Raw genomic sequence first — 13173 nt, forward strand, 5'->3', positions numbered from 1 at the left:
TATAAGGTTATTTGGATTTATATTTTGTTAGTGTTTCTATTTGTGTTCTGTTAGTAGTTAAAACATGTACAACAGACTCTAAATAACTCAATAACCCTTAATAATTTCAATTAACTTTAAAGTTTCATTTGAGCCTTTATCTATGGATTATACTCCCAATAACTCTAACATTCTCTAACAAGCTAATTTCTTGGTCTCTCTGAGGTTTGAGTAATTTTACTGTAATATTTTATGTTATTTGTTAACTTTGTAATGTTATTCTTGTGTTGTTTTGTGTTGATAGATGACTTAGTTTACTTTCACGCCGGTAACTTTAGTTTAAAATAATTATCGAGTAGTTTCATTGCTAAAACTTACTACATATAATTATTCACTAAAAGCTAAGGATTCAGTTTTCAAATAAAAACATAGGTTTATCATATTTTGATCATTTATTTTTCAGTTTGCTTATTTAAAAAGAGTTGTTAATCCAAACTTGCAACAATAAATCTTAAAACTTTCACAAAAGAAAAACAACCTCACTAATTAAGTTTCTTACTTGTTATCTGTTTAGTCACATTTTTGAGTTTTCAAATAAATAAAGTACAAAACAAATTAATGTGTCTTAAGTGTATTCAATTTATAATTTTGTTCCATTTTTAGGTCGAACTTCATTTATGACCAATTTTCGAAAGTTCCTTTATAGCAGAATTTAAGAAATGTTCTGAATGTTGATTGCATTCAAAAAGCTAAAACGAAATTTGATAATCTTCATACCATTTAATAAAGGCTATATAATAATGAAACAATGTTTCAATTTGAAAATATAATAATGAAACAATGTTTCGATTTGAAAATAATAATGAAACAATGTTTCAATTTGAAAATATAATAATTAAACAATGTTTCAATTTAAATTGTTTTTTAAATATTTTTAATACTTTTTTATGTCGAATATTTTTTAGTAGTTTTTTTTAAAGTTTATATTATTATTTTATCTCATCAAAACATGTTTTTTGTTTTTCAAGTAAATATTCATATCTTTTTTTCTTTGGAGTTATTATTTTGAATGAGTATATTGGCCATTTTTGCTTTGTTTTTATATTTCAGGTATTTTTTTTATATGTGAATAACACCTGATGACTAAAAAATGAGACAAAATTTAAGTCAATTTATGTATGTTATTCATAATCATGTAATTGAAATAAATTAGTATACTTATATGGAATTTAATACTCTATTAAAAATCATATTACAGTTTTAAAATATTATTTAAAATGGCTCTGTATAAAATAAGTTTGCAAGAAGACCTAAGAAAACGCATTTGCCAATTTAGAAATTCGCATCTGGAAAAGCCAAAAATTTTCACAGAAAAATACTTTCTAGATGAAGGAGTATTGAAAGCGACCATATATCGTGCTCTAGAACGTGTATGCAACAATTTAGGCTATCAAGAAAAAAAAGGAAGCGGTCCAAAGGCATAAAAATTGGACAAAAATCACATAGGCCAATTGAAAAAGGCATTTAATCATCATCACGGTGTTTCACAACGTCAAGTAGCTCAAAGATTCGATTGTGACCAATCGTATATATCTAAAATTCTTAAAAACAAGACGAATATTAGATATTACAAGAAGAAATAGATTCCACATCGAAGCCAACTAGCTTGAAAAAAACCTTTGTGTAGGCATATATATCGCAATTTTAGGAATTTTGATTTTGTCTTGGATGACGAATCATATTTCACATATGCAAATACAACATTGGCTGGCAACGGTGACTTTTATTCTAGCGACGTGTTATCTACAACTAGCGACGTCAAATTCAAAAGAAAGAAGAAGTAAGTGGAAAAGGTGCTAGTCTCTTTGATTATATCGCTCAAAGGGACTTCAAAACCAATGTTTTTTGAAAGTGGCCAGGCAAGCAACAAACAAGCATACATCGGATGTCTCCGCAAGCGGTTAATACCCTTTATTGATGAACATTATAAAAATGAAGAGTACTTGTTCTGTCCAGATTTAGCTAGCTCGCACTACGCAAATAAAGTGGTTTCTTTTCTCGATGCCAATAACGTCAAATACCTGCCAAAGGTAAAAAATCCACCCAATGTACCAGAAGCTCGACTAATTGAGGACTTTTGGGGTCAGTTGAAACGCTTACTCTACGAGGATAATTAGCAAGCAACAAACATTCCTCAACTCAAACGGCATATCGTGAATTGTCTTAACAAAATGGATCCGGAAGTGGCAAAACGTTATGCCTTAAAGAATTCAGTTCGTCTAGGTCGAATTGCTTTTAATGAGGTTATTGAAAACCAATAAAAGTAGTATAAAAAAGACATTCCAGACCAAAACTTTTTCAATCATATACATATCCATATTCTCATATCATATTTCAACTATAAACTTATCTATATTCTCATAAGTCATTTCAATCATTATACTATCTATAAAATTTTTAACTCATTTAAACTCTTGTCCTAACTATAATTTTTGAGCTAAAATAAAATATAAAGATAATGGTAATATAACAACCATAATATATTAATATATTATGGTTACAAACTATAAACTCTGAGCTAAAAAAAATTTTTGTAATTTTTTTAAATCAATTTTTCACAATTTTATTTTATGCGTAGATTACACAAGTGAAATCTACGCATAAAATAAAGCATATCCTATTACAGTAAAACTTACAGATTGTCCAACTTGTGCATCTCCAGAATTTAATGTAACTACTAATCTCCTTCCAGTAGGAACACTAGGCATGGAATCAGTAAAATTTCTGTAAAATGAGATAGTAGTTGTAGAGTCAGTTGCATCTTTTGATTGATAAAATAGTCCAGATGATACATTATTAAATGATTTAATATTTACACCGTTCCATGAAGAAAGATAAAAGCCTTCTAAACCAGATGAGCAGTATATAGATACACTATTCTGATCAAATCGCTGAAATACTGTATAATTATTATCGTTATATGGTGTCCAAGGTCGAATAACAGAGTTAGTATTTAATGGAGAATTGTATGCATCATACATGCGTACTCGAGATTCTGACCAATTTCCAGATCCTCCAATAATATGCATTCTTATATTTTTAAGAATAACACCTTGACCAGCAACGTCTGGAGCATCTAATAATACATATTCTTTACCATAAGTTGTGTTTATAAATCTAAATGTTTCTGAGTATAATTTATTAGGTGACAATGATTGAGGTAGTGATGTAGTTCTTGTAATATGAGGTTGTATCCAATATGTAACGTTTTGACTATTTTTATTGTATAATTGAATTACTAGACTAGTATTAAATGGTAAACCAAGTGTAAAGTACCCTCCTATTGCATTAGCTGTATATACATTACAACTTTGAAAAGAGTTTACATAAAATGGTTCACCTAGAGATGTAAATAAAAAATCACAGGCTAAAGGAATATTATTATCTCCAATATTATCTGTAGAAGTAGAATAATCTCCTAAGCAAATTGTATGATCTGCATATATTTTAAGAAATACATTACCTGGCAAGTTATGATTGGGATCTAATCCTTGGAATACTAACCATAGTTTTCTGAGAATATCAGGACCAGAAGATTGTACAAAAATTGTTGTTTCATCAGCACGTGTATTTGGTGGAATAGTCTGGTATTTTAATCCAAGGCATGTTAAACTTGAACATAGTGTTATTCCTAATTCATTAAGATTAAGTGTTTTATTATTAACATAATTTTTTGTAGCACCATCATGTGAGCTAGTAGGTTCTGAAATAAAAAATAACGCAGCTCGTATATTACAAGCTGCGTTATTTTTTCCATCTCTCTAACTGAACAAGTTAGTAGCTTGAGATATTGTTAAACCATCTACAGCTACAGCTGAAGTAGTATCGTGACAAATTTATCAACTGGCATTTTATATATAAAGCAAAATTTTTATATTACTACATTTTTTAAAAAAAAATTACTATAGATTTTTTAAAAAATACCAAAGATTATTAATAATATTCTGAAAATCATATCCTTCATCTAGCTTTTTAAAACATATAAACACAAGTGTCCACAGAATGAGGTATTTCCAATTTGAACTCTATCACTATTATAATAAACAGGACTTTTTAAATAATTAACAACTTCAACTGGCTGTGGTATTCCATAAGAGTCAAAACTTAGTTTTTTATCTCCGACTTTGTACCAGTAAATCCAATGAAATTCTTGCGTACTTGAATCTCCTGTATTTAATATTCCACATTCTTTTTTTTTTGGTGCGTATTTTTAGGTCTTTTAGACCCATAAGAGTTAGATCCTTTGGATCCATAAGAATTTGGTAATTTATCTCTTACAAATACATAAAATGTTTTATTTTTAGTTTTTTTGCTGCTTTGATCAATTGAAAATTTGTTAGTGGTTCATTAGGTAAAATTATTCCTTCAACATTGATAAGTTTATAATTGTTATTTTCCTTTTTTTTTTATATATACTTATATTTTTGAGTTCTTTGACCACTTTGCCTAATTGACCTCTTTGCCTAATTGACCTATTTGACCTATAAATTATTTACTTTTAGTTTGAAGTATCCATATGCTAATGTGTGTACCATCTTCTAAAAAAACTCTTTTATCGTCTTCTGCGCTTAATGTTACTTTATTGACCTCTTCTGTGTAAATTTCATGTGAATGTGATCTTATTACATTCATTTTCCTAATATGCTCTCTTTTATTTAATAAACAATCTTTTTAATCTTCGTGTGTTATAGACTTTTTAACAACATTTTTCTTTACTCCTTTACATTTTTTGTTATCTTTTCCGTGTACTTTGTAAGAATACAACTTTGATCTGAGTCCTAAAAATTTTTCAGCTTGTGCTCCTCCAGACTCAACTTTAAAATCTACATTATAAATTGCTTCGTGTTTTGGGTCAAATTCACTTGTAGCAAATTTGCTTTCAACATCTTCAGAAATATCAGCACAAAAGTCTTCTGTTTTAATTTCAAATGCTAAAGAATCTGTGAATAATAGTTTTGCTCGATCAGCATATTTTTTTCTTTATGTAATCATAATGAAATTCGTACATTAGAGTTTTGCTCAAATCTATTAAACACATTCCTAAGTAAATTGGTTTAGCATACTTTAATTTTGTTCTTTTCATATGTATTGCTATTAGGTTTTCATCAAATATTGTTCTACTTTCATAGTTCGGTTTTATAGCTTCATTTCTGTCTGTTACTAATCTAATATCAACTCTGTTTTCAACATTCTCATTTGTTTTTCCAAATACTAAATTGTTCATGAGTTTAAAAAAGTCTTTTTCAAAATCATTAGTTGCTTTAGTTCTAAGGTTTGTATTTAGTTCAATGTATTCATTTAGCCATGCTCTTTCTTCAAACTTTATGCTTCTATGAACTTTAGTAATCTTTAATCCTTTAAATCTTTTATACAGTTTTTGATTTTCATAATGTACTATATACTTTTTCTTATTATTCAAGTTGGGCACTAATTTTTCAACTTTATCAATATTTATCTTTTCAGGTGCAAGTGGATAATTGTTATGTTTATCATGTAGATATTCAGGGTAATCTAAATCTACCTCTAGTATGCATAAGACTGATTTTTACTTTTCTATTTCATTTTCGTCCATCCATTCAAAACAATGTGTTGGAAGTGGTTTACTCATTGCCCATCTATATAAATTGTTAGCATCTAAATATTGGATGAATGTTGATGGTTTGCTTTGATCATACTCATCACCCATGTACTTATTATTAGAAATTCCTAACCTATTTCATATCATCCTAATTCCACCTCTTATACCTTTCTTTATCATTAGTTTCATATCGTAATCACTTAGCAATTCTAATTTTATTTTTGTTCTCTTCAATACTGCATCCCAAGCTAATCCTGGTAATGTACAATACCAAGTAGGATCTAATTTATAACAATTCATACAAACATCTCTAAAATTTTCAAAGACGTCAGCTAGTAAAAGCACATCTGAAACATTGTACAAGACATGATAATCTCTAAATGTTTTGCAATTAAACTCATTCCATACATTTTGTGCATGTGAGTAATCATCATCACTTTTTAATTTTGAAAAGAATGATTCTATTAGTGGTAATTTTGTCTCATTAAATCTATTAATAGAATCAACCCAATCATATGGGTATACACCTTTTCTTAGAAACAAATCTAATTTTTTACATGAATATAATTTTCCGATATTTTTGCACTGGTCTTTTGTTAAATTCTTTAATAAAGAATCTAAACTAGAAGGCATAAATCTATTACTGTCTAAGAAACGAAGTTCACTTTTAACTTCTTAAACATACTCATCAATTCTTCTTAAACATACTCATCAATTTTAATTTTTCTAGAAAAGCTAATTTACTTTTCTTCATTGTTTGGTATACAACTCAATTTTCCTCCTGATAATTTGTTTATAAATAAGTGAGAATCATAACCAGATAAATTGTAAAATAGTATTGGAAAGAATTTTGGAATTTTATAATTTAAATTACAATTTTAATGAGCAGCACCTTTATATTTTCCAGTAATATGACAATGGTCACGTACTTTAGCATTTTCAAGATCTTTTCCACCAATGCGACATTCTGTTGCTGCATTAAAATCATGCTTGTTTTCAAGAGTAAATATCATCTTTTTTGGAAATTTAATCATATCACAAACTTTTATATCTTCTTGTAAACTATCAACAAAAATTTGTGCAACATCATCTGTTTCACTACTTGCAGTAAATGTGGCAAATTTACTTTGATCAAAAATTTCATCAAAACATTTAATATAATAACAGAATAAAATTGGAATATGTTTCTGATATTGTTTAGTATAAGATTCATTCGGATTTGATTCACAAGTGTTAATTTGTTTGATAAAACTTTCAAAGTCAGCATATACTACAAACGGAACTCTCATTGATTTATTGTGATTAGTAAATTGTATAGTTGAATCTGGTGGTGGAAGTTCGATACGTACTGAATCAAGTGCTTCACAATACGATTTATGATTAGATAAAGATTCTTCTGAATTAAGTTCCAACAAAAAATTTCTACAATAGTGTTTTTTGCAATGTTTATTAGATGTTTGTGATAAAAGTAATCTGCTTAAATTTTTTATTAAACAGTAATGATTAGTTTCACCATTTGAGCTTAATAGTAAATCTATTAAATATTTGCGATTATTATTCTTTGATACATACAATATATGAACTTCTGAGTTTTCATAACCATATACATAAATAATATTTAATGTTTCGGTCTTTTGCAATTTGTTTTAATTCTGTGACTTTTTTATTTTCCATTTTTATATAGCAAGATACTTTTTTTTAATTTTCATTTCTTTAAATGATTTTTTAAAAGAAAAAAATCTTGTCGTACTTTTATTATTAAAAATATTTACAAAGCACATGTAAATATTTTTTAAGCGTCTTTAATTATATATTTATTCTGATTTTCAATCACATCCCCATCCTCTTATTCTACAATAATAAGTATTTTGATATTTTGCAATCTCCTGCTCTTTTGTAATTCTCAATGTTCTATATATAAAAGGTGTAGGAGTTAAAATTTATGAAGATGTTGTATCTGGAATAGGTTCATCTAGTATATTTTCCATTTTTATATGACAAGATTTTATTTTTTTAATTTTTCAGAATTGAATATTTCAATCTGATATCCATTATCAACTTTTCCATCACGTAATTTGAAATATCTCTATCTATACTTAGTTTCACGCATAACACTATATAATGATTTATATATTTTAATTTCTCCTGTTTCCATGTTAGTTAATTTAACAGTGACTGTTTTTTTCTTCATTGTTCTTAATTTTTCATATTTTGGATCTATTTCTTTTTCTTCTTTTTCACGATTTTTTCTAGGTCTCCCAACTGGATTCTTCTCATTTACTCCCTTCACTGGATGTATTCTAGGTATACCAACTGGTCTTTTCTCATCTACTTCCTTCACTTCAGTCATAATAGATCCTTTATCTAATAACTCATTTTCAATAGCAATCATTAGCAATGTAGCGAGTTTGTCAGATGTTTTTGAAGTATTATTTTCTTCTAATAGAGTTTTTAAACTTTTCTTTGTATATTTCATTCTTTTAATATATAAAGAAAAAAAAATTTAATTAATTTTCAAAAAAATTTAATAAACAATATTCATTTTATTCCCATCTGATTGAAATTCTATCATTTTATCAGATATTACAACAGCATATGCATCAGTACCTGCTGGAACAGCTGTATTAAATGTTGTTTTAACATGTACATCTATTGTTGATGATTTTAATCTTTCTGATTATTTACTAACATCAAAAATAAAAAGTGGGTACAAATCTTTATAGTCAGAAGGAGTTATATTGCTGCGTGTAATCAATTCATTCATTCCATAAAATTTTTCATTAAACCCAGCTGCATCTCTATAAGCACTTGAAAATTGCTGATTTGGGAATGACAAATTATCATTAACAGATGGATACCTTTCTTGATTAAGCATAATGTATATATTTTTCAAGTCGCAATGATCAAATATTGAAGCATTAGCATTTTGGTCTCCATCATTATTTGTTTGAAATGGAACAATAATGTCTCTCGGTCTTTCAGAAGATGTCTTTACGCTCAATCTCAAAAAAAATGAATTAGCTAATGAAACAGGTACAGTATCACACTGACGCGCTCGAAAACTTACTGGAAGTGTCACTTTTGATTCGATAGATTTATAAAGACTAATCTTTTCTACATCTGATGAGATCACATGTGGTATAAACAATGATACTTTATTAAGATTAACTTTTCCTAAAGCTACACTAGCAAGCTTAAAAATTGCGTCATCGTCACCATCTCTTTTAAGAGTTATTGTATGTTTAAACCCATAAATAACATTATCGTATCATCACAGAATCCAAAAATGTGCCTTAAAGGTATGCAAAATGAAAATGATCCTTTTGTAGTTGGTTTCTGAACTATGTATTATTGTCTTATTGAAAACCCTGGGTTATCACCAAGTACTGCTGTTGTTGAGTTATCTTTATACCACAATTGATTTAATCCTTGCGCTAATTGAAAGTCATTTAAGTATTTAAGCATTCCTAACATTGTAGTTGCTCGACCTGGGCGATAAACAGTATATCTTGGTTCGATAATTGGTATGATATTTCACTGAATAAATGCATAATACCATTATTTGTAAGCGTCACTGCATCTGTATTAGCATAAGCTGTTCCATCAGCTTTAACAAGTTGTCCTTCAAATAAGAGATAAGCTTCAGATGGAAGTGTAAACAAATCTTGTTGCTCAATGTTGATTCTTATTTCTCTAGTATTATTTAGATTTGTACGAGCCGCTGGCTCATATTCAGGGAATTCAAATCTTTCAATTCCATTATCTACAATTGGCATTTCTGTAAAATTTAATACTTCGGAAGTTGTCATTTTATTTTTTTATATACAATATAAAAAAAAATTTTTTGATTGACGATTCTTAAAAAACTATATAAAAAATTTAGCAACTCTACTACGCAAGTCTACTACGCAAGTATACTACGCAAGTCGAAGGCCGCGTCCTTTTTTAACTAGATCTTCTTAGCATTTTCATTTGATACTTTTTTTGCTGATTTTATTGCAGATCCCATCATTAGTTTATTTATATTTGTTGTTATATCATCTGCATTGTTATTAGATCTTTCAGATCCATTATTAATCAGATCATTGGGTCTAACCAAATTTGAAATTATTTCATCAATTTTTTTATTAATAACAGGTTGTGAAACTATTTTTGAAGATAATTTATCAATTATTTTTTTTCCTTTTTCATCTGTAGCATTTCTAGCAGCCTCTATCGCTGATGTTGATAGTTCTTTTCCTGCTGATTTAGCAGCAGTTATTACAGTTAAATCAGTTATTACAGTTAAATCTTCTTCAACATAGCTGATGATACTCTTGTTACATTTGACGCTTTTATTCGTTTAAATAAATCTCTTATACTTTCGAATATACCACTTCCTGCAATAGCGTGTTTATTTATATATCTCTTATTATGAACAATTAGCATTTTTTTATGTATTATATATATACTTTTTATATACACTAATATATTATAAAAGATTTTGTATTAATTTATACTGTGCACAAGTCATTTTACCTTGTCGTAATAATTCATCACAAATTGCAACAGCTTTATTTCTTGCTCCAGTGTTACCTGCGTTCCATGCATCTATACATTAATCAAACCTTTTAAGTAATGCAAAAGGATCGCTAGGAAGAACTATAGTTTGTATTCTTGTTCCTAATCCTCTTCCTTTTGATTTGCGCTTCCTATTTTCTTTTATATCTTTCTAAATGGGTGCTATTATATCTGTGCATTTTCTACTACGAGATGACTTTGGCTTGTATGGGTTTTCGGTAGTAATTGCATCTGTTTGTATTAATAAATCTCAATATTTTTTAAGGTCAACTTCATTATATATTCCCATATCAGGTTTAAACTTTGTTAACAACTCCCAAAGACCAGGAGTACCATAATACGTTTCATCATCAATAGTTACATTATCATTACTAATTTGTACAGGCATTTTTCCAATATAAAATATACCATCTTCATTACGTATCCCAAATGTAGTATCTGTTGATTTTTACAAGCAGCATGCATTTTTTGATAACTTGCTGCAATTTTTCCTCGCCTCATATCTTTATTTTCTTCATGATAAGGCAATAGTTCTTTAGAATCAGTTATCATCTATTTCTCTCTATTTGCTTCAGGATAAGAATTTGAAAAAGTGAGTGCAAATTTATTAGCTTGATCTCGCAATTTATTTATATTTTCTTTTATTCCATCTTGACTATCAATTAATGGCTTGTACAATTTTTCTAAGTCTGACTGTAAATTACTTTCACCAATCTTTTCATATAAATTATTCTGCTGTATTCTTTTTTTAAGCTCTAAGAATTCTTTGACAATTTTGACACTTTTTTCAGGATCTTTAATTTTTAGAAATGACATTTTACTTTTTTATAAGAAATATTAAAAAACACAACATAATTTGTTATGTTGTGTTTTATGTTTTACGTTTTATTTTAATACACTATTTTATGTTTTGACGTTTACATTTTTACTAAATCTGCTTTTGAGTATATTAATTGCTTCATCTCTTCCTTAAGTAATTTATGATTCTTTAGTTTGTTCATTCATTAATTCTTTTGAATTTGCTCTAATGTGCTCAAGCATGACTTAAAATTTTTCAAGTTCACTAAGTATTAGTTTAAATTCATTGTCATCTATACTTCCATCTACTAAAGCTTTAGAAATATAGTCACTTATTGTATTTAGTTCTGAATCAGCAAGTACTTTAATCTTTTCATACTTTTCTGCTTTTAAATTTAATTTTTTATTAACTTGCCCTCCTATTAATGATAAAACATCTGCTTTTAATGCTGCACCTTCATATGCAATAGCTACTGGTGCTGCAATTATTGTTGCTAAAAATCCAATTCCAATAGTTCCATATACCATAGTGCTTGCTAGTAATGAATTATCAACTACTGAAAATATTTTTTCAGCTCTATGATACTTTTTACTTAACATATTTCTCTTTTCTCTCTCACTCGCTATTTCTTTTTGAATCTCACTAATTGTGTTTAGGCGATATATATGTGCACTAATATTCTTATTTTCTTCATCAGGTGCACTTGGAAGATTTGGATATATTTTATTAAAAGTTTTATTATCATTTGCACTCTGTGCATTTGGTATACCTGAAAAATATTATTACACAGCATTTTGCAATTAAACTCTATTTTAATAAGTAAAAATAATTATTTTTTTAATTATTTTTTAAAAAAATATTTACAACAAATTCTCAAAGCATAAACCTTTTTTAATCAATAGATCAGTATCAGAATTATTAACAACATTTACTACAATATCATCAACAGACTCTGATATTACAGAGTTTTGTAAACTTCACATTTTTAATTTAAGCTCTTCTTTTAATGACACTAACGCAACATCTTCATTAACTACTTCACCAAACTTTAAAAGATTATATTGATGTGATAGAGATTTTATTGTAATGTCGTGTTGTGCAAATATTTCATATTTATTATCAGTTATTAATACTGAAGGGTGCTGGAAATCTTTGTGTTCTTAGGAGTGAAGAAGTATTTTTAGAGGTTCATCAGGTATATATTTGTTTATAAACTTGTGTATTGGCGGATTATTTCTTGGCATTTGTTTTTATATACAATATAAAAAAAATTTCGAGAAATCACAGAATCATATTCAAAAATGGAATACTAGCAAATGGTGAATTTGGTCCTAATAATAAGCCTGATCCCGGTGATGTATATCGATTTTCACTACGTAAGTAAAATCCATCATCTACAAACTTCCTTTACTACATGGTCTCAAATATAAACCATTTCCTGCAGCTGTCATTTTAAAACCTTTTCCTTTTTTTTTTTTACATTAACATTTATTTTAATGTTAGTATATTTACTCATTTTTATATATAATATAATTATTTTTTTACTTCTTTTATATGAAATGTGATAGTTACTTCTTCTCCTCGTAAATTTAAAAGATTTCCATTTTGATCATGCAATTTATTTTTCATTTTTGATATTGTTTTTAGTATTACTGGTAAGTAAATTAAGTTAAACGGCTCTTAAGCAATTTTATATCCAGGACCTACGCTTGAGAAAAATGAATATATAACGTTATCAGCTGCTCCATTTACATACGATGATCCTATTATATTACTTGTTACTCGTATACTATTAACATTTAATATGTTTACTATATTAGTTGATATATTGTAGCCTGCTGAATATACTCCACTGTAAAAACCAAAGCTGTTCTAATTGAATTGGAAATTTTTATAACCAGCTGCAATAGTTGAAGCTAATCCTAATGTATTATTCTTTCCTTCAATTGAAATATTTGCAGCTCCTTAGCTTGCATCACCGTTTCCTGTCATAATCAATTGGATATATTTATTTATATCATTAATTTTATAACATCCATCTGGAATGTTTATATCCTTCCAAGTTGATCCATTATTTGCATTATATCTAAAATAGTTGTTTGAAGAATTAATATTAGGAAAACTGTAATATGTCTCTAAACTAATTAGAGCCATTTCATATTCTCTGTCTTCTCTAAGTTTAATACTAGGGGCAAAA

General features: G+C 27.8%; 1 protein-coding gene across 1 annotated transcript; it reads right to left on the reverse strand.

The window, feature by feature from the left end:
• Positions 1 to 8294: 8294 nt before the first annotated feature.
• Positions 8295 to 9426, reverse strand: LOC136081217 (uncharacterized). The gene is made up of 3 exons (XM_065798515.1): positions 9174 to 9426; positions 8985 to 9105; positions 8295 to 8838 (listed from the first exon to the last, which is right to left on the reverse strand). The coding sequence occupies exons 1-3, from the start codon at positions 9424 to 9426 to the stop codon at positions 8295 to 8297; spliced, it is 918 nt and encodes a 305-aa protein (XP_065654587.1).
• Positions 9427 to 13173: the final 3747 nt, after the last annotated feature.

This window comes from Hydra vulgaris, chromosome 06 (genome assembly GCF_038396675.1).
Source record: "Hydra vulgaris chromosome 06, alternate assembly HydraT2T_AEP".
NCBI classification, from domain to species: Eukaryota; Metazoa; Cnidaria; class Hydrozoa; order Anthoathecata; family Hydridae; genus Hydra; species Hydra vulgaris.